The sequence below is a fragment of the Arvicola amphibius genome, chromosome 14 (assembly GCF_903992535.2).
Source record: "Arvicola amphibius chromosome 14, mArvAmp1.2, whole genome shotgun sequence".
Classification (NCBI taxonomy): domain Eukaryota; kingdom Metazoa; phylum Chordata; class Mammalia; order Rodentia; family Cricetidae; genus Arvicola; species Arvicola amphibius.
Genome location: NC_052060.1, coordinates 15,645,760 through 15,672,352, shown reverse-complemented (window position 1 = coordinate 15,672,352; position 26,593 = coordinate 15,645,760). Strand labels below are relative to the sequence as shown.

General features: G+C 39.5%; 1 protein-coding gene across 3 annotated transcripts in view; it reads left to right on the top strand.

Annotated features, from left to right (window-relative positions):
- The first annotated feature begins 978 nt into the window (after nucleotides 1-978).
- Nucleotides 979-26,593, top strand: part of Magi3 (membrane associated guanylate kinase, WW and PDZ domain containing 3) — a 227,632-nt gene continuing 202,017 nt past the window's right edge. The window contains exon 1 of one of the 3 annotated variants that reach the window (XM_038310992.1): nucleotides 979-1,333. In XM_038310992.1, the coding sequence (XP_038166920.1) occupies nucleotides 1,012-1,333 (322 nt within the window). In that variant the 5' untranslated portion in view covers nucleotides 979-1,011. The remainder of the gene's footprint in view (nucleotides 1,334-26,593) is intronic. The other 2 variants (XM_038310990.1, XM_038310991.1) reach the window with 2 other exon arrangements.

Genomic DNA, 26,593 nt, shown 5'->3' with positions numbered 1-26,593 from the left:
CAAGAACATCTGTTGGACGAATGAACGAACCCAAACTGGCGGAATCCGTTTAGAGGCCCGGCCGCTCGAGGTAGCTGGGGACTGAGCTCTCAATGTCCAAGCAAAGCAAAGCACTCGCAGGCTCGTCCTTCTGCCCAGGCACCGAGGCCCCGCCCCCTGCCCAGCTGGGCACGCCCCCATCTTGGGGACTTGGGTCCCTTTCTGCGTCCGAGTTTCCTTTGGCTCCCGGCCCTGGGCGGAGGGCCTCTCCCGGCCAGGCGACCTGTGCCCGCTCCCAGACCAGCCCTCTCTCTTCCCCTCCCTTCCTCCCTCCCGCACACTCTAACTTCTTTTTTCCTCCCTCTCTAAACTTCAGTCATTCTAGCGCCCGCCTCCTCTACTCATAGCAGCCAATTAGAATCAGCAGATCCGCTGAGGACTCGCCCCCAGCCTTCCGGAACCCAATCCGCCGTGCGGAGTCGAGAACTGGGAGCGTCCCCCAGAGCCGGGCTGGTGACGACAGCGCGCCGGGCGCTGCGCTGCGGGAGGGGGCGGGGCCGGGCCGGAGAGGGCGGGGGAGGGGCCAAGCGGGGAGGAGGTTGCGGCGGGTTTGAAAGCGCCAGTTTCCTGGCAGCTGGGGCAGGCGTTGGTCCCGGCGCTCCCGCTCCGCAGCGGCGCCGCTCGAGCGGGCGACTGAGCTCCGTGCGCGCGTCCCGGACGGAGCTTCGCCTTCCAACTGCTCCCTCCGCTCCCGCCCCTCTGCCTCAAGCCCTTTTCCGCCGGGCGGGCGCCGAGCCCCGGCCGTCGGCGCTGACCCCGCCCGGAGACCCCGCCGGCGCCGCCCGCGGGGCGCGCGCTCCCTCCGGCTGTCCTCGGCGGCCCGCGTGAGGGGCGGCTCGCGGCGGCGCGCGGCCGGCGGGCTGAGGCGGGGGGTCAGCGGCGGGGCCCCCCTCTGGCCGGGCTGTACGCGGGGCCCGGAGCGGCACCGCGGCCGCCCGCGCGGGGGCTCCCCATGGTGCAGCGCAGGTCGGGATGTCGAAGACGTTGAAGAAGAAGAAGCACTGGCTCAGCAAGGTGCAGGAGTGTGCGGTGTCCTGGGCCGGGCCCCCGGGCGACTTGGGCGCGGAGATCCGCGGCGGCGCCGAGCGCGGCGAGTTCCCCTACCTGGGGCGGCTCCGCGACGAGCCTGGTGGCGGCGGAGGCACCTGCTGCGTGGTCTCGGGCAAGGCGCCCAGTCCGGGCGATGTGCTGCTGGAGGTGAACGGGACGCCGGTCAGTGGGCTCACCAACCGGGACACCCTGGCTGTCATCCGCCACTTCCGCGAGCCCATCCGTCTGAAGACCGTGAAGCCAGGTATGCTGTGGGCTCGGGAACCCGGGTCCTCCGGGTCCCGACTCCCTGGGGAGGGGGGGGGGAGGCAGTAGGGGGAGGAGGCGGCGCCGGGCTTTCCCATTTTGCGGCTGGTAAAACTGAGCTCGGGTTGAACCGACAGCTGTGTAGGCTGTCAGGGAATTGCAACTAGGAGCTGGCTTTCTTAATCCAGCTCGGTCTCCCACCGCAGACAAGAGTTTCTATTTGTATTTGCATTTTTAGTTTTTTTATTTTTATTTTTATTTTTTGCCTAGAGAAGACCATTCGTTTCTGCTCCCCTTTGTGGAAAAGGTCCTATCTATCATGATAGTCTTTTCTTGGGAACGGTTCTGCGTATTCTAATGCGGAGAAAGGGTTTTGCTGTGGAGACCTGTCGCTGGATCGAGTGCCTAGGTTACCACCGAAAGCTCCCAGGAGGGCTCAGCTGGCCCGGTGTGTCGTGCACAACCGCAGACGTCTGGGAGCTGACAGCCCAACTCTGTGGGTGTAGGTAGCTCAGGTGTCTGGGTACCGGCGAGGTACAGCGGGTTACCAGTGGAGCTGTTGTGTTTGGAAAACACTTAGGTGCCCAGCCTAGCAAATGCTTTTGTAAAGCTTTTGAATCTACAGAATTTGTTGAAGCGTTGGGTAAAAAAAGAACCCTCGTTGCCCTGGTGTCTTTGATGCTCGTAAAATGTGCCGCAAAGCACGCTACGCTTATGGCATGCTCGCTAGTTGGAAAGCATTGATCAGACTGCGTACAGTCTGGTCTGGTAGTATGTAGTAAGTTTTCTTACGAATTTGTAAGGAGAACGTTGTTGGACCTTTCGGTTTTGGTAAAATGTGATTCTGGCTTCTGAGATGGTTGTAGACAAGAGAATTGCGATTAATTATTACTAGAAATCAAATTGTTTCTACTGAATATGCGGTGCATTTGAACATATAGGGCTGCCAAATCGTGACCCGGGCAAGATTTTGGTCTTTCTCTTTCACTACAAAATGCTAAAAATTTCTAGAGAAAATTTAATATTCTCTCTCTCTCCCCTCTTCCTCTTCTTCAGCTCACTTGAGGAATATTTCTTTAGTAGTCCTTGAGCTAATTGCAACTGATGATTTGAGGCAATATGTGTGTGTATTGTGGGTATGTAACAGTCTTACTATCGGAATGAAGGTTCTTTCCTGTTCTGTCATACCTATTTTAAGATCTGTGCTTTTGTGAGTTTTTCTTACTGTTAATTTTTAGAACTTTGTCAGACTGTAAACAACCTTTTCTTTGTTTTTGAGGATTGTAAGATTATTATTTCTTCTACAACCATATATGAAGGGTGAGGGAAGACTTTTGGGGCTGGAATTTGGCCTGTTGGTTACTGTTTGTAATACTGAAAAGATCATACAGAAAACATTTACTAGCCCCTTAGATTAGTGGTTCTCAACCTATAGGTCGTGACCCCTTGAGGGGGGTGTGTCTGAATATAAACTAGCCCGCACATCAGGTATTTACATCAGGTATTCACATTATGTATTATATACAGTAGCAAGATTACGGTTATGAAGTAGCAATGAATAATTTTGTGGTTGGTGGTTACCACAACATGAGGAACTGTATTAAAGGGTCACAGCATTAGGAAGGTTGAGAACCACTGACTTAGATGAAATCCCAGGAAGCCAGAAAATGATGAGAACAAGTGTATCATTCATTGATCTGTTTTGTTTTGATCATGGGGCATTATTGAGAGAATAACTGTTTAAAAACCAGCCATAAAGTTGATAGGTTGTTGAGGAAGCTGGTATATTCCAAATCATTGCGATTCTTTTAAAAGACTAGGTAGTGGCTCCTTCATAAATGCCAATCTGGCTTACAGGTTATACACTTTTCAACTTTCACATTGAATTGGAGAAAATTCTTAAGGGTTTGGAGAGTTATACAGTAGTGTTAATTAACTAACTGTATTGATCAAATCCTCTGTGCCCCAGAATATAGTCAACATTTTTATTAATAAAATTTTCCTTTTTTGGCAACCAAAAACCTGTCCTATTTTAAATATTTAGTCAAAATAAAGGGAATAACTGGTGCCAATGGCTACAACACATCTTACTAATAACAGTTTTGAATGTTGTGCTTGCTTTTTAAAATGTGCTCAGCATTGATAATTTGTAGCGGCTATCGCTATTTTTGTGTCATTTGGGATTTGAAACTGTTCTAAGCAAATTATAATGAAAATATTTGCTAGGTAAATGACTTTCTTAAATGTCTTTGCTTAAAAGTAGTATTTATAATGAAATACTAATTGTTTTGTAGGTTAAACACAAGCTCTAGTACTAGAAATTAAGAACTTGAAGAGGTTGTTTGTAGAACTTGGATTTGGTTAAAAATAGCACAAGTATATCTCCAGAGGATTCTGGATTCTATATGCTTGTGTTTTGTTTAGAAAAGCATGAAAATACAGTGTAAGGTGTTCTAAAAAAAAACCTTGCCTTGCCCCCAATCCCAGTTTACCTAAACTTCGTGAGAGAGATGAATTTAATTTAAATTAATTTTTAGCATTTAAATTTAAAGCATTATACACTCTTGACTGATAACTCTTCCCTAAACTGCATTCTTGAAAGTCATTTAGAAGCTAACAACTTGAAAGAGTAAAATGTGGCCATTTCTGTAAGACGTCATGTTGATGAGTAATGATGTCATACTGTCTTCTGACAGTTGTGGCAGAAGGGTGGGCTGAGCTGTGGACATGGCTGCAGCAGCCCTACTTCCTCACTCCAGACTTCTCTTTTCACCCTGCAGATGTTCAGGGGAGCCTTGCCAATGCTGTCAATACAGGGACTTGAAGTACGTCTTTGATTTAGTTGTATTTATTTTCATTTGTTATAGTTTATAATGGTTAATCAAAAATAGATCTTTAAAATTTGTATCCTTCTCTGAGTTAGGGTTAGTGTTTTAGTGTAGTACTTAGCAATCAATACTTTAACGTTTAAAGGTTAATCTTAAGTCCCGTTTATTGCTTAGCCCAATTAGTTACTACTTTTTTAATTGTTATCTGTGGCTTGTTTTTGTTTTGTTACTGTTTTTTTTGCAAGAGAAAAGTTGTCATTCGAATTTGAACTTTTGAACTTTGGAACACTGGTGAAACTTTTTATGGTATAATACTGTCTGTAGCACAAGTGCCTGTGATTTTACATCAGAGTATATTCTTAAAACAATTTTTATTTGGATTACTATGATAATTAGGTAGTTTTGTAGAGTTTTAGAACACATAAATAGTTGCTTCTTAGTACACCTGTAAATGTTTCATCAGTTGTAAATTACACAGATTTTGTTCTAGTTAAAGATTAAGTATTGCATTATAGTCTATAAGTACATGAAACCATTGTGCACTGCCTTAGTATGCACACAGTGCATTGGACTACCTTAACTCCACTACTGTGTCTAGGGATGAAAATCGAGGGGAACACTGCGATTAATGCAATTAGTTGTGTGTTTATCAGCTAATTTGAAACAAAGTTTGTAACATCTTAGTTAAATGCAGGTAAAAATGCTCACCACTGACTCAGGGATTATTGTGTCTAAAGGAATTACTTTAAAATGATTTCACCCCTAGAAATACATTCCCCTTTAGTGAAGAAGCTTTATTGGATGCTTAAAATGAGGAATGTATATGATAATCCTAATAATAAGAACTCTGCTTTACTCCTCAACTCTTGGATCTTTTTGATGGTTTTTAGTTTTGTGGGTAAGTTGGAACATCATTGAAATTTGCTTAAGTGGTTTAATATCCAAACAAGAGATGAGCAAAAGAAATGAGACAACTGCTAGCCGTCTAGGTTGGTAATACAACCAAGTATTCAATATCTTCAATACAATCTTCAATTCAGTACCAACAGAAACTAGAGATTAAGTGAGGTAGCCCTTTTGTTGGATACAGTTGTATCAAATTTTGATAAACCTTCATTTGAAACATTCCTGCTTTTCCAGATTTTTGGTAGCAGATTTTTCCCTCTAAAGGTCTTAATTTAATGGTTCAGGTTCAGGATTCCTGTGAATAATTAGGGAGTATGTGCTGCAGCAACAGCTGGTGTGCTGACTCTTACTACATTGTTAACATCTTTATACTTAAAACCTTTTTTCTATATTACTTTGTAGGAGTACGGTATCCAAATATCTCTCATGAATTTAATTTGTTTACCTTTCTGGTGTATCATATTGGTTGCCTTATTGATTGATGTTCCCTGTGTTAAGGTTTTCCTTGCTTTGATGAAACACCAGGGCCAAAGTATTTTAGGAAGGGTTGAGTCTGTTTGGCTTACACTTCCACCTCTCCTGACTCATTACTGAAAGAAGTCAGGTCAGGAACTCAAACAAGGCAAGAACCTGGAGTCAGGAGCTGATGCAGAGGCCATGGAGGAGTGCTGCTTACTGACTTGCACTCCATGGACTGCCTGCTCTGTCTGCTTTCTTGTAGAACTCAGGACCAACATCCCAGGGATGGCACCACTCACATTAGGCTGGGCCATCCCAGATCAATCACCAGTTAAGAAAATGCCCTACAGGCTTGCCTATAGCCTGATTTTATGAGCTGTTTTCTCAGCTGAGGTTCCCTCCTCTCAAATGACTATAGCTTGTGCCTAGTTGACATAAAACCAGCCCACATATTCCCCTTTAGACAGTCTTTCCAAGGTTGATGTCTTTTAGAAATTCTTTAATTTCTTGCTGTCTTGCTACAAACACAGGTTTAGTATTTGACACTTTCAATTTTCAGATCATTTTTTTTGTTGTATACAAGTCATCGATAAAACTGAATTTCATGGAACACAACAACACAAAACTGTGTTTCCAGAAGTATGTGTTATTTTTTTCCTATGATGTGGGGAATACTTTATAAAACCACTTGTTATAGTTTAGTCATTCTTAAAAGTTCGTTTGCTAATTTATATGTTAATGGTAAAACATCTAAATTTGTTTGAGTATCTGATTTATAATGTTAGTGTTTCATCTTTAGGTGAATAATGTCACAGTGCCTTTAGTCTGTAACCCTCCAAGTCCTTTTTGAAATTTTGTGGGTACTCAGTGTTTTGTGTTTTTGGACTGTGTTATCGTGGCACATGCCTTTAATCCCACCACTTGGGAGGCAGAGACAGGCGCATCTTTATGAATTCGAGGCCAGCCTGGTCTACAAGAGCTAGTTCCAGGACAGGCTCCAAAGCTACAGAGAAACCCTGTCTCCAAAAACCAAAAAAAAAAGTCTTTTTCCTTCCTCATCCTCCTTTTTCTCTTCCTCTTCCTTTCCTTGACAGGCATTTTTTTTTTTTTTCCTGTGTATCCCTGGCTGACTTTGAACTTGTGGGAATTCCTTCTGTCCCAACTCCTAAGAGCTTGGATCAAAAATGTGTACCACTACACCAAATAACTTCATTTTTTCCCTGTCTTTTTTGGTTTTTCAAGACAGGGTTTCTCTTTGTAGCCCCAACTGTCCTAGAATTCACTCTGTAGAATTCAGGTTGGCCTTGAACTCAGAGATCTTCCTGCCTGTGCCTTTCAAGTGCCGGGATTAAAGATGCACGCCACCACCATCTGGCTTCAATAATTTTATTTTTGAACCACTCTCATATTCTTTATCAAACTCTACTGATTTTAAAGTGAACTTTTGGTCCTTTGTAATTTAACAAAAGATAAGTTTTAATATTAAAGACTACAAATATGTTACTGTGAATTTCTTTTTTCTTTTTAAATTTATTTATTTTATATATCACTGCTCTGTCTTCATGTACACCTTTATTCCAGAAGAGGGCATCAGATTCCACTATACATGGTTGTGAGCCACCATGTGGTTGCTGGGAATATAACTCATGACCTCTGGAAGAGCAGCAGCCAATGCTCTTTACTGCTGAGCCATCTGGCCAGCCCCAACTTTTTCAGAATGTGTCCTGAAATCTTGAGAAGTATATTTCTTCAAATATTTTGGTAGGGAAGAGTGGACCCTGAATGTAAGACTGTTGCTGAGGGTGGTGAGCTTCTGTGTAGTGTGGAGGCTGGTGCTTTGGAGACGTGTGTGGTGGAAGAAAGGCAAGCCTACTCACTGCTCTTTCTGTCCTGAAAAAAACCAATATTATTCTGGAAGTTTTCCTTGGAATGCTGTTTCTTTTAGAGAAAGTGAAAAATTGGCTTACAGAACATGCTTCCCCCTCAGATACCTAACGATGTCCCCACAGCAGCTAGCACTGGCCTTGTCAAATGAGTCAGAAATGGTATCTTTACAAAGCACATAAAATAGTAAGGGCCGAGTGATTCGTTGGTAAAGAATTTTTGTAGGAAAGGTTATTTATTTATTTATTTACTTTACCTTTTCCTTACTATTTAAAACTCCTCAGGTAAGATTTAATATGTATTTTGGTGAAAACTAAATTCTGTAGTGTGCTGTTCTAAAAAGTTACTTTGAACTGGATGTGGGAATAGACACCCTTGAGTCTAGTTCTTTGAAAGTCTGAGGTGGGAGGATTGAGAGTTCAAAGCCAACTTGATTTATATAGTAAGAACCTATCTCAATGAGAGGGAGAGGGAAGCAGTGGGAGAGAAGGAGAGAGAGAGAGAGAGAGAGAGAGAGAGAGAGAGAGAGAGAGAGAGAGAGAGAGAGAGAGAGAGAGAGAGAGAATGAAAACATTAGAATATCTTAGTGAGGATTTTTTGGTTCCTTGTTACAAAAAAAGGGAACTCGAATAAAACTATCTTTTAAAAGGTCTGTAAGTTGCTCACCAAGTGCTGATTTGTACCACTTTCAGAATGAGTCTCCCATTCCACCCATATTGGAATCACTGCTGTGTTTTAGTAGACACCACATTAAGTGATTTGCTTACAAAATAAAATTCTAAGAAATTATTGTCAAGTGGTGTCAATAGTGAAACTTTGGATGTGTAAGAGAAAAGTTTGATTTTGATTTGTTTTTGTTTTAGTAGAGTTCTGGTTACTTTTCCTTATTTTCTGACTTGGCTGGTTGGGGAAGGAATTAGGAAAAAAATCTGAATTTATTTTGGTTTTGAAAGATAGATAGGTGGTTTTGGTTTAGTTGAAGAAGGACATTTTTTAGTAGTGGATGAGATGAGAAAAACAGTTCAGTCTATAAATATCTATAAGGTGTTCCATTGCTATAGTTTTTATATGTGTGTATATTAAAAACACTTTACTTAATCTAGTTGGTGGTAGTACACGCCTTTAATCCCAGCATTCGAGAGGCAGAGGCAGGTGAATCTCTGTGAGTTTGAGGCCAACCTGGTCTACAAAGTGAGTTCCAGGATAGCCAGGGCTACACAGTGAAACCCTGTCTCAGAAAAACAAAATAAGGAAACAAAGCCCCAAAGCAAAGAACCAATTAGTACAAATGCACAAACCATATTTTATAATATTATATAATTGGGAAGTAGATGGGAAATTATATTGTTTAAATATAGAGATAATTCTATTTTGTATTATTCCTGATAATGTTCTCTCAATTCTAACTTAAAATGTGTTTCTCCTAGTAATGATGTTTTTGGGGGGTTTAGTGGTATTTCTGTCTTTAGCTTAAGTCTCATTCGACTCATGATAAAGCATCACGAGTGTCCTTATTTTTGCCATAATGTTGTGCTTGCTTTGGCAGCATGTATACTAAAATTTTGCCAGGATGTACTTGAAATATTACCACTAATACTAATTGTCTCTGGATAATAAACTTATTTGGGTTATTTTGGAAGCTCAACAATTTTATGCGCAAACATAGTTTACTAGTGTAGTAGAAAGGGAACTGAAAACAGAGTTCCATCTTAACCTTGACTAAGTCACAGCGCATTGACTTCTAGTTACAAGGTTGGCATCATATCTTTATTTCTCCACTATCCCAGTAATTTCATGCAGCTAGTGGCTTGTAACATTGTGGTTCTGAGGAGCAAGCCTCCTACCATTTCAGTCCTTCCAGCATGGCCCAGAGAGTATAGACTGCATTTTGCAGACCATAAATTTCAGTTGTGACATAATCTCAGCACCTGAGAAAGGGCAGTCTCTGTTTGCAGATTTAGTTACTTTGTTTTATTAACATGTATTAGAGATATTGTTTAGAGATTAAGGCATGTAAAAGGTTATATAGCTAATGTTATTGTCAGCTTTGTTCAGAGAAGCTTCTTTTTGCTATGTACACTGCTGCAGAGACTCATAACTGCTCAAAGTGATAAGAATATGTGATGATTGAATGCAGAGCCAAATATGGGACATATGTAAATATGTGTCACCCCTTCCAAGGCTCAGAGGACGTAGTGAAAGAAGAGGCAGAGTGTAAGAACCAGATGAAGTGGTGCTGAGTGTCGAATGCTGACATCCGGTTATTGCAAAGCTTTGTACTCTTGGACTCATAGCAGCTAGCATCTGTGATTATCTGTACAGGATCGGCACAAGTTTGGGCTTGACTACGTCCCGTGTCCCATTGTGGACAGGGAGGTGTTTTTGGAGGCCCTACCCCTTCCTGAAGATATATACAAAACTAATGGTTGCTAAGTAATGCAGAGACCTTTTTCAGTGGTGTGGCCACTTGTTTTGATGCCTATGTTCTTGTTAAGTCTCTCCTCCATTTTTCTATAAGCAACCCCAATTCAATGGGTCATTAAAAAGGAAAAAAAAAGAAAGGGGGGGGGTAAATTTTCCTACTATAATTTAGTTGGGAAGTTTTTTATTTTGTTTTTATTATGGAATAGGAATAAATTAGACATTTTGCTTTTAATTATTAGGATCTGTTCTGTTCATAGAATATCCGTTCTGTGCTGGGTAGTTTAATGCCTTCTTGATAAAGGTTGGAGTCACTTGGGAAGAGGTAACCTCAGTTGAGGAAATGCCTCTCCAGACTGGCCAGTGAGAAAGCCTGTGGTGTTTTTTTCTTGATTGAAAATTGATGTGGGAGGCCCCAGCTCACCCAGGGAGGGCAGGGCTACTCCTGGGCTGGTGGACCTGGGCAGTATTGGAAAACAATCTGAGCTTGCCCAGAGGAGCAAGCCAGTAAGCAGCACTCCCCCATCACCTCTGCATGAGTTCTGCTCCAGGTTCCTGCCCTGACTTCCTTCAGTGATGAACTGAGCTGTGGAATTATAAGCTGAAAGAATCCTTTCCCTCCCCAAGCTGCTTGGTTTTATCACATCAGTAGAAGCCCTAATGAAGACGCCTTCTTAATGTCTTGGATTTGCAATATGAATAATAACATCTACTTAACAATTCTGGCATTTTACACTCTTTGTTATTGCTATGTTTTTTGCAGAGAGTTTCAAACATAATTATTTTCCTTCCAGAAAGCTTGTGAGGGTCTGGCTATACATATGACTATAAAAATTGGATTTTATTGTACATGATGATATTTAATAAAGTAGTTTTATGAATTGAAAATATATTAAGGGAAGAAGACAAGTTTTTATTAGCAAATACTTTATTTTCTGAACTAAAATAGAATAGCTTTGTTTTTTTTTTTGATAAAATAACTTTTAAAATTGTGCTTGAATAAAGTAGTCCTAGAGAAATATTGCTGTTGGATCTAATCATTCAAACTAATTATGCACAGGAAACTTGTGATAAATGGCTTAGATCTCAGCAGGAAACAGGAAAAAATTCAACACCAACACCAATGAAAAAACTCAATTCATATGCCAATTTTGAGAATCCTGTAGCAAGACAGACAGGAAAGGAAGCTCTGAACCCTTTAGAAGTAAGGGTCAATAAAGCTTCTCATCTTTTCTTACGGTGCCCAATAACAAACCATGGAGGAACTTTGATGTACTCTGTGCTCATCTCTTTGAGCCATTGCTCTAAAGAGAGGGCTGTGGTGTACAGTGATTGGACAGGCTGGGATAACATGTCCATTCTTGCAACTACGTATAGATAGCACAATATCATTAAAGCAGAACCCCACGAATGGGAAAGAGGAGGGAGTTCCTCAAAGGAAGGGCTGCTAAGCTGACAGCATGGGATGTAGCCTCTTTTAAAACACTTAATGTCTGCTACTTTGAAGCCAACAGCTGGACCTAATTGATATAAAACTAATTTAAACAAACAAACCAAAAATCACATATATGCTATAGAACAAAGCTGAGACTAGTTTTGTCAAATACTTTGCTCAAATGTTATTGCATTTGATGTTTTTAAATCTGAAAACTGCTTTTATATAAAAATTTTGAAGTTTGGTTGGCGAGATGGCTCAGCTGGTGAAAGTGCTTCCCAACAGTCCTGTGAATTTGATCCCTGGGACCTAAACGGTACAAAGAGCCACCTCCCTCTTATATTGTCCTGACAGCTATGTAGTCACACACACACACACACACACACACACACACACACACACGCAATAATTACGAAATTATTTTTGATTTGGAGGGAATGGCTTAACGGTAAGAGCGCTGTCTGCTCTTCCAGAGGACCCTGGTTAGACTCCTTAGCCCCCACATGGCAGCTTTCACCTGTCTGTGACTCCAGTTCCAGGGGATCCAGCACCCTCACACAGACGTACATGAAGACAAAACACCAATGCATATAAAATAAAAATAAATTATAAAAACGTTATTTTTATGTGTATGAGAATTTTGCCTGTATGTTTTTCTGTGCACCATGCTTCATACCTGGTGTCAAAGAGGCCAGAAGAGGGTGTCAAATCCCCTGGAACTGAAATTATAGAAAGTTATGAGCTGCTATGTGGGTGCTGGGAACTGAATTTGGGTACCATGGGAGAGTAGTCAGTATTCTTAACCATTGAGCAGTCTCTCCAGATTCCCAGCCCCCTTTTGTGACAGTATCTAGCCTTTTAGCCCTGGCTGGCCGGGAACTCGCTATGTATACTAGGTCAGCCTCTAAATGTACCTGGCTTCCTGCAATAAAAAAAATTTAAAATATTTTTAGTTGCTTAGAAAATTGAGGTGCTGATGCTTGGGTATGTTCAGCCGAGACATACTACTTATAAGTGTTCTCACACAAAAACAAAAATAAAAGCAAAAGCCACACAATCTCAAATGAGACTCTTCACGTCAGGGCTTCTTGTTCTAGAGTAGATGGAATGCTTTTTTAGTAGATCATTAAATAACTTGGTAGTGAGAAAATGACCTAGTTAAAAAACGACGTTTTAAAACTTAATATTATTATCCATTTTGAAAATTAAATTCTAAACCAATTGCTTCTCAGTGTTCTGCTTTTAAAGCCGTAGACTTTTTAGACACAACGGAGACAGCGTCACTATTGCTTTATCTCTCAAGGTTCCTGTACTGACCCCTCTATGGCAGCTTGACGCAACTACAGTTATCCGAAACCTCAATTAGGAAAGTGTCTTTTTAAGATCTAGCTGTAGGACATTTTCTTTCTTTTTTTTTTTTTTTTTGGTTTTTCGAGACAGGGTTTCCCTGTAGTTTCTAGAGCCTGTCCTGGAACTAGCTCTTGTAGACCAGGCTGGCTTCGAACTCAGAGATCCGCCTGCCTCTGCCTCTTGAGTGCTGGGATTAAAGGCGTGCGCCACCACCGCCCGGCTTGTAGGACATTTTCTTAATAGTGATTGTGGGGAGACCCAGCTCATTCTTGGTGAGGCCGTTTTGGGGTTGGTAGCCCTGGGTTCTAAGAAAGCAGACTGTGCAAGCCATGGGAAGCAAGCACGTAAGCAGCACCCCTCCATGGCCTCTGCATCAGCTCCTGCCTCTAGGTTCGTGCTCTGTTTGAGTTCCTGTCTTCTACTTCCTTCAGTGATGAATGATGATGTGGAAGTGTAAGCCAAGTAAATCTTTTCCTCTTCAAGTTGCTTTTGGTCATGGTGTTTCATCATAGCAATATCAACCCTAAGATAGTTTCCTAATTTTACCTTTTAAGTATGACCTCATAGCAGTTATATATAAGTGAACCTACCGACTCCTAACTTAGAAACACTGCTTAAAGTAAAATATAATGTGTTACCTTTTAATAACCAAAAAGCAATTTGGCAGACATTGTAGAATAAAAATTCTTTTGTTAAATTTACTTTTTCCTCTGCCTCTATTGGGCAAATGGAGATACTTCAAGAAAGAATGGAGAGCCTAAGAGAGGGTTAGATGCTCGCTTTACTGGGTTTTTAAAAATTGTTTTAATTTTATACTGGTTTAATATTTAATTACAGTATTAATATTTTCAGATTTTATGATACAAAATGATGATTTTATTTTTGAGACAGATTAATACTGTGTAGCCCAGGCAGCCTTGAACTCATGATCTTTTTGTTTGTAATTATGTCTCCTGAGTGATAAAATTACAGGTCTGTGCCACCATACCTGACTATAAACAATAGTTTAAATATTAATCTTTATTCACAGAGGAGTTTTGCCCAGTCATCTGATAGCTAGATCTTTAGTAGACATTAAATGTTCAGAGATTATTGGTGAATACAAATATGCAATGATTGTATATACAAATGAACATCTTTGTCTGGGCGTGGAGGCACATGTCTGCCATCCTAGTACTTGGTTGAGATGCAGGCATGAAGGTCAGGAGTTTAAGGTCAGCCTTGGCTCCATAGCAAATCCTAGGCCAACCTTGGAGGAGTGAGATCCTGACCCGAAAACAAAATTTCCCAGACATCTCCTAATGTTCCTCCTGACCCCCCCAAAAAGTTTAACAAAAATGAAACATCTTTGGCTTGGGTATGATTCACTGATAAGAATCAAAACAGAGATTTATTTATTTATTTATTTTTAGATTAGTTTATACCTTCTAGGCATGTCTTTTGGCCATATTTGGAAAATTACTGCTTCTGTTGCAAAAGCTGGAATGACTAAAGTTCTCTAACATTAATTTCATATATTGACTAGTTGAGCTATAGAATCTGTTTTAATAATCCATTCTTTCTTACCTCTGTTCACAGAACTGTATCTTATCCCATTTTAGTAATTTTGGGTACAATATTTTGTCAAAATTTTATTGTTTGAGCTCATGGTTCTATTTACCAATTTAAATATTTGCTTTAGGATGGAATGCAACTAATGAAATTTTAATTTCTTTTGAATAGAGTTAGAGCTAACCAGAGCCGTCTCATGATGTAGTAAGAATAAGTAAAAAAGACACTCAACTTCTTTTTGGTTGGCAACCTCATGTTCTGACCACTGTGCTGCAAATCTACCATGACTCTTCCACCCTGAGACCTTGTCACGGTATACCAGTTGTTCTGTCTGATGTGGTTTATAAGGACATAAGTGGTGGCACTCACATCTTCCTGTAGAGAAATTAGGAATTGTCCCTCCCTTTATACACAAGGAAACTGAGGTTCAGAGAGGTTAACACATTAAGTTCTCACAGTGAGGACTGTGAACAGGAGCATCATTAGGCCTTCATTTTTCATTTATTGGGTAAAATATTAGTTCATTATGTCTCAATAAAGCTGCTTTCCTCTACAGTTTTGAATTGAGTGGGTGTTAAATGTAGTAAAACACTGGGCGAATGCTGAACTAAAATAAAAGGTTCATTGTTTGATTCTGTTTCTGAACAAAGTTTGTGGTAGTACAGTTTAATTTGGCTAAACTGAAGAGTTATTCATAAGGATTATTAATCAATAGAAAATAAGGTTAAATTATTGCTACATTTAAAAGTGAATGGTTTAAGCAGTTATATTGAAAACCTGGATATTGTAAAGAACCTACTTGAAACAACTGTATACTTGATATTGGGATTAATACTTTTCCTGTATTTCCTGTCCCCTTGCTATAAAATTTACTATGTAGGTGTCTGTTAGCACACTTATCCTAAGACTGATAGCCTGGAAAATAATGAACATAAGATTGATTAAGTTTTAAAATTAATGGTCTTTTCTAAGTATACAGACTCTTCTCAAAGTATATTTTGCTTAATAAAACATATCTAATCTAGAGAGAATAACTCATTGTATTCAAGCAGACCTCTCCTGCGGTCTCCAAGTACTCTACACTAAGATGGACTCTTTGAAGAGGTAGTTCAGAGCAGCCTGCGGCGTCGCTGCCTCCTGTTCTTTGTGCTGTTAGATTTTCTGCTGGGCTTAAAGGTCATCATCAACTGGAAGGGAACATGTCAATCCAGCTCGTACCCTGAGTCTAAAGAGAAAGTTGGATTCTTAGCAGTGGCAGAGTGTGGACTAGAACCCAGATCGTCTCATTCCTTTTATTGTTTGGTTTCTGCTATAGGATTTCACATACAAATTTGATGAAAACATGAGGTTCCTCAAGGAGTCTGTATTATTTTAGAATTAAGTGTTATGAGCTAAACCTGTTTGTTGAGGCTGTCTGCATTCACTAGTGTGGTTAGATGCAGTGGTAACCCAGAAGTTGGAGCACATGAAATAATTTAAATTAATGTATGCCATAAGTTTTCAGGGCATTTTTAGCCTGACATACTGGTATAGCTTATGGTTAAGATTTAAACAAGCATATAAAAGTTTTAGCTGATGTTAACAGTTGAGTGAGTATCCAAGTAGGTTTTTTTTTTCCAGAGAACATATTTTTTTTCTAAAAGAAATTGTTCATAATGCTTTTAGTCAAGTTCCTTCCAGTTGCTGCTGTTGTGTTAGGTAGTCTCCTAATGCTACTTCTTGCTCCTTTGGCCACACTTGTACTTTTTGCTTCTGAGTAAACAGGACATACAGTGAGGGAAAGTAAGTTTTCTGGCTGGGAATTTTCAGGGAGAGTGAGAGGTGAGCCATCAGGTGCACTCTGGCTTAAACTTGCTTGTGTATAATGGATATTGATTTAACTGAAGGGAAAGATTGTGCTCCTGGTGGGGGCAGTGCTGGCACATGACTCACACCATGGAGAGCTGGCTGTATATGAGGACAGGGAATTTACCTGTATGAGGCAAAGCTGAAGGTAGGGTTGAGGTGGCAGTTCTGGGAAGAGTAGTCATCAGGTGTTAAAGTGGGATGGTGAGAGCGTGAGTGGCTGTTTGTGTGGGAAAGAAAATCTTCCTGTGCTAACAGGTTACATAGTCTTTATAGTGCCTGCCAGGGACCAGTGCAGGAATCAGAAAGAGATATAATGTAGAGAACTGGTCATGTGGAAAGTCTTTGAAAGGACAGAGGGCTGAACTTGTAGCTGGGCCTCTGATAATTGACTTCCAGGAGACCTTGACCCACCATGATAGCTTCCACTTTGCCACAGTCAGGTAAATAGCTAGTGAGAGGTTGCCTGAGAAAACGGTGGATCACACAGCCACTGCTGTTGTCACCTTCGCTACTGGAAGTGGAGTGGAGTGTCTGTTCACTGCTGTGACTTTTTGATGCCTGTGACTGTGCACAGCTGTATTGTTAATAGTAGAACACTGAGGAGAAGGACCTGTCATATACACCTTTTCTCAAGGTCAGAATTGTTCTTGAGTTCTAGAGATTCAACTATATTTGACTTTCTGTTCTTGAGATTATATGAAATTGTGAATTTTTGTGTTACCAACTTTCATGAAACAGTTTGGAATTTTGTTTATTTATAGCATGGCTATGTGCTTTTTCATGAAGAGGCAGTATAAATTTGTCTTCAGATTTTTTGGGGGGATAACGATAAAGTTAAAGATACTGAGGAAGTAAGGAAAAAATCTGATCCTGTAAGTAATTTCCAGAGAGGCACTTGTGGCTTTTAAGTATTAGTGTGTGGCCTGTAGCTCAATCCTTGTAGTTTTGGAGATTATATCAGATCAGGTGCCTTCAGGGTAGGATGGCCATAGATCCCATACATTTAAACTAGAATGAGATCAAACTCTTAAGAGATACTATTTACATTTTTTAAGTTTTATGATTTTATTTTTGATCATAAGCATTTTGAAGTGATTGTAGCTCTTTGTATATAGAATTCCTTTTTTTTTTTTCTGTGCACATGCACTAAGCTCCACAGCTTGGAGAGCTGGAGAGTGCTGGGCGGTGTAGAACATTGTTGTACCTCTAGCCTGTGCCTTTAGGAACTCTTACAGCGCAGACTACAGATCTGACTCTCTGTCTGCTGCTCACAGCCTGAACCTCCCTGCTGGCTCTGATCAGCTGCCTGTTCTCTCTACTCATCTCTCCAGCTTTGTTTTCTCTTTACTCAGATTGTTTCTCCCACGTTTCTCTGCTTTCCAGAGAAAAAGCTGACTTTGTATAGCTCTCACCAGTCTATTGAAATGTTTCTTACCATCGTGAATTGTCAGTCTCCAGGGTCAGGTAGAAACCGCAGGTTAAGGTATTCTTTGTTATGTTGGTCCTGGCTGACATACACGTACATAAAAATACATACACTTTTATATTTTATTTTTGCATTAGAAAATGTTCTGGAAGCCAAGTTTCAAGGCAGTATTTTACTTTTATTTGGAACCCTTGTTTTAGTGGATCAGACTAGACTATTTCATAAATCCCTTCTTCTAAAGTCACCTTTAAAAAAGAGAAGTGATTGGAAATGGATCTTTGAAATGAATCTCTAAGGATAATTTCTTACTGAGTGAAAATTGCCAAATCTGCTTATTAATCCAGTACTAAAATGTTACAGTGTATATGAAAATTTCATTAGCACTGTTTGTGTGGCATTTGTTTCAGTTAGGTGGTCAGGGAGGGCCTTCCCAAGTGTTTTTATAAACCACGAGTTGAAATAATAGAAGGAAGTCTGCCATGTGAATGTTTCTAGGCAGAGGGAACTATAAACTCTTCACTACAAGAGTCTAATCCAGGAAAGAAACAGAGAGACCAGTGTGATATCCCCGAGGAAGTGAGGCGAAAGCTCAGAGGCTGAAGAAAGAGACAGGTGTCTGTGAAGGTCTGCAGACTACAGGAAGGGATCTGGAGTTTGCAGTTCTCCTTTCCTCTCTTTCCTCATCGTCTTCCTCTCCTACTCCCCTCCTGTCTCCTTCTTATCCTTCCTTCTCTCCCTCTCTAGTGACTGGTTAGGTAAATGCTTTACCATAGCACAGAGCCAAACTCCAGACTGGATTTTGTTTATTCTTAAAGTTAATAAAATGCAGAATTTGAGAACGAGTGTTTGAGGCATATTTCAAAAAGCCACTGAGATTTCAAATTAGGGCAAGAAGGTAAGAAAGGAGACTTTTTTTTTTTTTTTTTTTGGTTTTTTCGAGACAGGGTTTCTCTGTGGTTTTGGAGCCTGTCCTGGAACTAGCTCTGTAGACCAGGCTGGCCTCGAACTCAGAGATCCGCCTGCCTCTGCCTCCCGAGTGCTGGGATTAAAGGCGTGCGCCACCACCGCCCGGCAAGAAAGGAGACCTTTTAGGTTAGAAGAAGATTGATGATGGATTGGATTTTTATTAAGAGTAGTGTCAGTGAAATGGTGGTGGGTAGATTTGAAATACATGTTTTGAAAGAGGAAATGACAGGACTCTATGACTGCAGGTAAGCAAAGGAGAGGATTTAAGTTCAGGATGATGTTTAGGTTTTTGCTCTAGGCAACTAAGTGGGTGGTGTTGCCATTTTCAGGAATAGGAAAAACTGGAGGTTGGGTAGAATGATCAAAGTTAAGTTTCTCTCTCTCTCTCTGACAGATGTAACACAACATTTAGCTTACTTTACTATATTATGTGTAATACATTCCTTTATTCATCCATTAGTCTATTTTATTTTTTATGCATTTAAAGGTAAATTGCCATCATCAATGCCTTTCTCAAAGGAAAACTTTTGTTTTCCCCTCCCTACCCCCATCCCCCAATTTACAGGTGCAAAATCTAAGGTTTGCAGGAAACCATGCTCAAGTTCTTGTACCTAGTAGTTATTGGTAGATCTAGGATGAACATGTAGCTTATTATTAATCTAGAGCTTTAATTTTTTATATTTTAAAATTAAGAATAAAAATGGGTGTTGGAGAGATGGTTTAGCAGTTAAGAGCATTGCCTGCTCTTCCAAAGGTCCTGAGTTCAATTTCCAGTAACAACATGGTGGCTCACAACCATCTGTAATGAGGTCTGGTGCCCTCTTCTGGTCTGCAGGCATACACAGACAGAATATTGTATACATAATAAACAAAAATATTTAAAAAGCAAGGAATAAGCCGGGCGGCGGTGGCACACGCCTTTAATCCCAGCACTCGGGAGGCAGAGGCAGGCGGATCTCTGTGAGTTCGAGACCAGCCTGGTCTACAAGAGCTAGTTCCAGGACAGGCTCCAAAGCTACAGAGAAACCCTCCCTGTCTCAAAAAACCAAAAAAAATAAAAAGGAATAAAAATGGAAGGTGGATGTTGTGGGATATGCCTGTAATCCCAGTACTTGAAAGGTTAGAGGCAGTTCAAGGCTAGCCTTGGATACATAGAGAGTTTGAGGCCAGGATAGATTATGTGAAATGCTGTCTCAAAAACAAAGCAAAGCAAAGCAAAGCAAACAAACAGAAAACTAAAACCAAATAACAAAACAAAACAAAAATACAACACCAATACCAAAGAATAAAAGTAAATTTTAGAAATAGAATACATTTTCTTACGTACTGTTTTGTGGCTAAAGTCTCTTGGGTTCAAGTTTCAAAGACAAAAATGCAAAAGATTTACTAGTATCTGTTGTATTTAGTTGGATTGCAAAATTAGCCTGGACTTTTAGAAAAGTAATTTATAGTGCAGAATTTAGAACATTTTTGGTTGTTTTGTTTAGGAAAGTGACTTGGAAATCTTCTCAGCATTAATTTTCTTTGCAAGGCCTTTGCATTAGCAAATTTCTTTATATGCCTGCTATGTAGCAAATCTCATACCAGGTCCAAAGACGTAACAGGGAATAATTTAAATTCAGTACTTTTAGTTCATCCTTAACTTCTTTTTCAAAATTTAAAATTCCTCTTCATATTTTGTTGCATTTTAAAAAATATAATAAATACTAAAGATCAAGTTGGTTAAAAAGGCTTGTTTAATCTTGGAAAAATGTTAGCCTTGGTAATTAAAAATAATAAAAGTTGTATATAACACATTCTGCAGACTTGAATCATCTCTACAAGTGTGAAGGGAAAACAGACTTTTCATTTGTTTTGAATGAACATCTTACTAAGGTATGGAAATATGGTACTTTAATTTCTGTCTGATGGAGTTTGTACTAAGTAGGTTATTGGTTGTTAATATTAAACCTGGGAATTAATACTTCCTAAAGTTGGCACAAAAGTATGAAGCTTGTTTTATTTAAAATTAAACTGATTTTCTTTTATTTAGTTTATACTTATAAAATATACTTATTGGTTTGTAAGAATTTGAATTTTAAGGCAATTAATCTAATAGAGCATTGTGTTTTTCCTTGCTTTGTTCTAACATTTTAATATCCTTTTGACAACTCTCTCAACCCTCATCTTCCTGAATGCCCTTTCTCATTAGTACATAGTATGGCTGCTTTGTTATATTACATCAAAATCCAGTCCCAAAGTTATCTCCTTCAGAAGTTATTCTAAGATTAGCATATTAAAACTTTTATTTCTATACTTTCCAATCTCAGGATGTACAAATAATACTGTACTATTTAATTCCGATTAGTTATATATAGCCCAACAGTTTAGATTCTACCCAGTAGATTTTGATGGTAGAATTGATCTATTACCAATGTTGAGTGAAATTAAATAAATTTTATCTTAATCAGCAAATACATTTTAAACTAAAAGACAATTCTATACTTTCACACATTGGTGGAAGATTAGAGAATATAGATGGATTAAAGAAAGGGATCTGTGAGCACTCGGGAGGCAGAGGGCAGGCAGATCTCTGAGTTTGAGGCCAGCCTGGTCGACAGGGTGAGTTCCAGAACAGCCAGGGCTACACAGAGAAATCCTGTTCTGAAAAACAAACAAAAAAGAAAGAAAGAAAGAAACAAAAAAACAAAACAAAAAAAGGAGTGAAAAGGCAGCTGATCCACAACTCAGGTAGTACTTACTCGGTGACGTCATTTTAAAATTACTAATGAGGATAAAATGCTTTCACAGGATTATTATCCTGAAAATGATCTCATGAGAGTGTCCCATTATGTAGCTCAGCTGACATTCAATTGGCTGTCCTCCTGCCTCGGTGCCCTGGTGCTGAGATTGCAGGTGTGTACCATTATGCCCATCTCTGTCCATTTTTTTTTTACACAATTTCTATTTCTAGACAGTTTCTCTGTGTAGCCCTGGCTTTTTTTGGAACTCATTCTGTATACCAGGCTGGTCTTGAACTCATAGATTCACCTCCCTCTGCCTTCCAAGTGTTGAAATTAAAGGCGTGTACCACCAAAAAAAAATTATCTGTGGTTTTGTTTGTTTTGTTTTATTAGGTTGTGCTCAGATTTTTGTGGGAAAAAGGAAAATGGTTATATTTTAGTTTTTTTGTTAATAAGAATTAGAAAAGTAAGAGGATAGAATTAAATTGAATATTTTTTAACTTATTTGAGATATGTTTGAACTGGGAGATGATTTACTTTTGCTGGCCTTGGACTTTATATAGTAAGTAGCCGTGTGTGTGTGTGTGTGTGTGTGTATAATATAGTATATAGACATATACATCTGATCTTCCTATTCCCACCTCTTGAATGCTGGGACTGCAGGTATGTACCAGCATGCCCTGTTTACATGATGCTGGGGATTGAACCAAGGGCCTCATGCAACTAGACAAGTGCTCTACCAATTGAGCTAAATTTCCCTCTTCCTTGTGTTTTTTTTTTTGTGTGTGTGTTTAAATACTTATGTGTGCATGTGTGCCTGTGCATGTACATGTGTGTGCATGTGTTTGAGACAGGGTCTCTCACTGACCTGTAGCTTACTAATTAGGTTAGATTGCCTAGTTGTCAAGCCCTTGGAATCTTCCTGTTTCTGCCTCCCTAACACTAAGATTACAATGCTTGCCACCACACTGGCATTTTTATGTGGGTTCTGGCACTTGAACTCAGGCTCTTGTTTTTTATAAGGCAAGAACTTTATTGACTGAGTCGTCTTCCCAGCCATACAAGCGGATGCGTAAAAATCTCTTTAAAAAATATAACAAGTATAAAACGAATAGCTTTAGGTTCATTAAAACATAGTTACTTGTACTTTGAGAACAAAGTCCATTGGAGTAAGATGGGATGTATCTAAGAAGCTGCCCGTAAACTGAATGTATTACATAAAGTTATCATATGTGATTTTTTTTTGACATCCAAATTCTTCCATGTGAAATACTTTTTAACGTCTTTACAGTTAACTTCTGGGGCTTGTAGTTTGTTCAGAATTAGATGTAGTTGTGTTCAGAAACAAGTCTCATGTCAGAGATAACTTAAATGTTGGCATCATTGCCACTAAGGAGAGCTGTTTTAGGGTAGACTTTAGTATGACTGTAAAGTAAAATTAGCATTTAGAGCCTCTCAAATTTCCCCTTTGACCTTTGATAGTTTTTCTTGTTATTATTTTCTATGCCCTGGTTCCAGAATGTCTAGTCGCTCCTGTCTTTGATAGGCAGTTAACAATAGGCATTTACCATCATATACTAGGTAGTTATTAGCAAAATTATCTGATTAACATAGTCTATACTAAACTGGTGCAAGAAATTACTTCTGTTAAACCTACTTGTGTATATTTTCCTGTTAATCTCCTCAGTAACTACAAATAATGGGATTTTTGAATGCCATTGTAGGAACTTTCCTTTAAACTACACCACTAAACTAATTCTGTCTAATAGAATTTTAGGGTTTTAGAGAGTGTAAGGAAAATATGTATGGTTCCTATCCCTGTCTTTATCATCATTTTAAAAAATCATTTCTACTTTATTACTTGACTATTACCTTTCTCCATATATATACCTGTCTTTTGGTTCTTAAAGTCATCCATTATTTTGGATTATTTACTAAATTGTTAACTATATAGGAAACTTTGAGCTTTCCCCTTATACCAAATTTTTATTTTATATGTATGGATGTTTTGCTTGAATGTACATATGTGCACTACTTGTGTGTCCAGTGCTTTCAGAGGCTGGAAGAATGCGTCATTTGTGGGGGCTTCAGAGAAGACTTTCTTAAATTCAGCAAGAACCACTATCCACACCTAGCTTCCTACTGTCTTAGTGTAGTGTTTGTGTTTGGTGATGCAGTGTAAATACTTGATTAGACTATGCAGAGACACCTGGTTACTCTTACACAGAGAGTATTTTAGTGAATCATTTGGTAGCTAATGAAACTTTGAAGAATAATGATCAATACAGTAAACATTAATATTTTAACAGACATGTTAAAGAAAACTCCCAAGACTTTAAGGTGAATTATACCGTAGGCACAGTGTATTTTGCAGTGCATTTCTCAAAGCTGCATCATTGTTAGTGGGGGAAATTAATTTTGGTAGATATAGCTATTATGTAACTTTTGAAATATTTTGTAAAGACATTTGGCTTAACTAGTGTTGTATTTTGGTTAATTATTTTTTTTTGCAATAAATTCTGTAACTCTCTTAATTAAGTGTAAGGTAGGGGAGATAGCCCAGTTGGTAAGGAAAACATGAGGGCCTAAATTTGATCCTCCAGAATCCATGTTAAAAAAAAAAATTCAGGTGTGGTGGTGTGCCCTTGTAATTTCAGTGCTGGGGAAGTAGAACAGGGTGAATCCCTGGGGCTTGCTAGTCAGTCAGCTTAGACCACTTGACGAACTTCTGGACCAGTGAGAGGCACCATCTCAAAATATGTATGTATGTCTATATATGTGTGTATATATATGTATGTATATATATGCATATATGTATATATGTACATACCTAAGAATCATGCCTGAAATTGTTCTCTGGCTTTCACATGCATGCATACATGTATACACAGGTGTACCATTACATACTTACCCGTACACATACACATACATACGTACATATATATGCACAAAGTAATGTAAAGTTTAAGAATCCTGTTTTTTAGGATACTCAAATTAGTTATATGATTGTAACTCTGGATTAAGTTATTTAATATCCATTCACTATTTTTACAAATAATTTATCTTAATTAAAAATTATATATATGTGGCTCTGGACTGGTAGCTCAACAGTTAAGAGAGCTGGCTGCTTTTCCAGGAGACCTGGAATTTGATTCCCAACACTCACATGGTAGCTTATAATCATCTCTGACTCTGGTTCAGGGGACCCAACACTCTCTTCTGGGCCCCATGGGTCAGGCATGCCCATGGGTGCACATATATACATGTAGGTAAAACACCCACGCATAATAATTTATAGATGTGTACATGTACACATGTCTGAGTATGGATTTGCACATATGCGTTCAGAACTTATGGAGGCCATGTCCCTAGAGCTGGAGTTGCAGCCTGCCATGGGTGCTTGAAGAGGACTCATGTCCTCTGCAACAACAGTGCATGCTTTTAACTGCTGAGCTATTTCTCCAGCCCTCCATTTGATAGTTTTACGTCCTTGTAGATGGGATGAACTTATTTTGGGGGGTTAGAAAAATAAAGTCACTCCTTCTTTTAGAATACCAGAACTATTTAGAGTTCTGAACAAATCATTTTATTTCAACTTAGTATTTGTTGAGTTATTACTCTGATAATGTGCCTGGTAAGTACAAGGGACCACATGAGTAGGATTCCTGATGTTAATGCAGGAGAGAGAGTCTTAGGACTGTTTTGTACTTGCGTAGGATGTGGGACAAAGAGGAGGGGAAAACATGGGATTTTAGACAAAATGAAGATTGGGAATGTCCTAAGAGCAAGATTAGAAACTATCATTGAAGAATGGTAGTGGAACTTGTTTAGTTCGGTAATAGAAATGTTATATTAGTTTCCTTGCTGTTGTGATGATGATGATGATGATAAAATTTATTGACATGAAAAATTCAAGTTATTATCTTAGAATTTTAGAGGTTAAAAATCTAAATGTATAGCCTGGTGTGGTATTGCATGCCTATAGCACTAGCATTTGGAGATAGATGTAGGACAACCTGCTGTTTAAGCCAGTCCTAGCTACCTAGTAAGTTTGAAGCCAACCTGGGTTGTATGAAACTGCCTTAAAAAAAAAAAACCTGAAATGAAGTAGCTTAAAATGTATGTGGACAGATTGTATCCCTTCTGGAGGCTCTAGGGAAAACTCTGGTTTCTTTTTTCTACCCCTGCCCCCAAGCTTATAGGGTCTCCTGCATTTCTTGGCTTGTGGCTCCTTCATCTACTTAAACTACATCGCTCTAACCCCTTTGGGGGTCAAAAGACTGTTTCACAGGGGTCATCTAAGACCATCTGAAAACATAGATATTTACAATTCATAACAGTAGCAAAATTACAGTTACGAAGTAGCAATGAAGATAATTTTATGGTTGTGGGGTCATCACAATATGAGGAATTGTGTTAAAGGGTCATAATAATTAGGAAGGTTGAGAACCACTGTTCTAGCCTTTGCTTTCTTCATCGTATCCCCTTTCCTCTGACCTAACCTCCCCTTCAAGGACTCTCATTATTATACATGCCTGTAGGGTAAACTCCCCACCTCTGGTTCCTTAACTTAGTCACGTCTACCAAGCCCCCTTTGCTATATCTGATAGTATACATAGGTTGTTGAGATTAGGACACGGACATCTGTAGGGGGCTATTTTCTAGCATACTGCAACAATCAAGAGAGACTTGATAATTGGCTTCAAATATCTGAAGGAAGGACTGACATATGGAAGAAGGACTATACTTTTTCTGTGTGGTCTCAGGGATAGAATTAGAACCAGTGGGTGGAAATTATAGAGACAGATTTGTACTCACTTTGAGAGAACTTTGTAAGGGAGCTGTGAGGATGGAGTGGGCAGTCTTAGAACAAAGCAGCATGTCCTAGACACTGGCAGTGTTGAACAGGGAGTGAAAGACCTCTTACTGGTTGTCATAGATGGGATTTAATGAATTAAAGACTAAGTAATTAGAACTGAGTGAACTTTACACCCTTGCCTGTCCTGAGTTCAGGTGAATCTGCACATCCAAGTGTGTTAGCATTTGGATATAAAACAGCCTCTCAGAATGGCATTCAACTTTGACTCCATTGGTTGCCTGTTGTTTCCTGCTCCCCACTTCAGCAAACAAAAGGCTCAGAGTGAGGTCTTAAAAAGATCAATAGACTTAAGGATTTACTGCTGAGACAGTGACTCACTTTTATATGATAAAGTTCTTATAGGTTCAGTCTTTTTATTTTGTTTTGTTTTGTTCAAGAAGTGGGGGGGGGTCTCATGTTTTTCCTCCCTCTCAGGTACTGGGATTATGTATCTGTACCATACCTGGGTATTCCCCCCCCCCCATTTTTCTTCCTTTCTTCCTCTGTCCCCTCCTTATATAGTTCTGTAGCCCAGGGTGTCCTGAAACTTATATCTTCCTGCCTCTGCTTCTTTCCTGAGTAGTAGGTATAGCCTTTTATTCC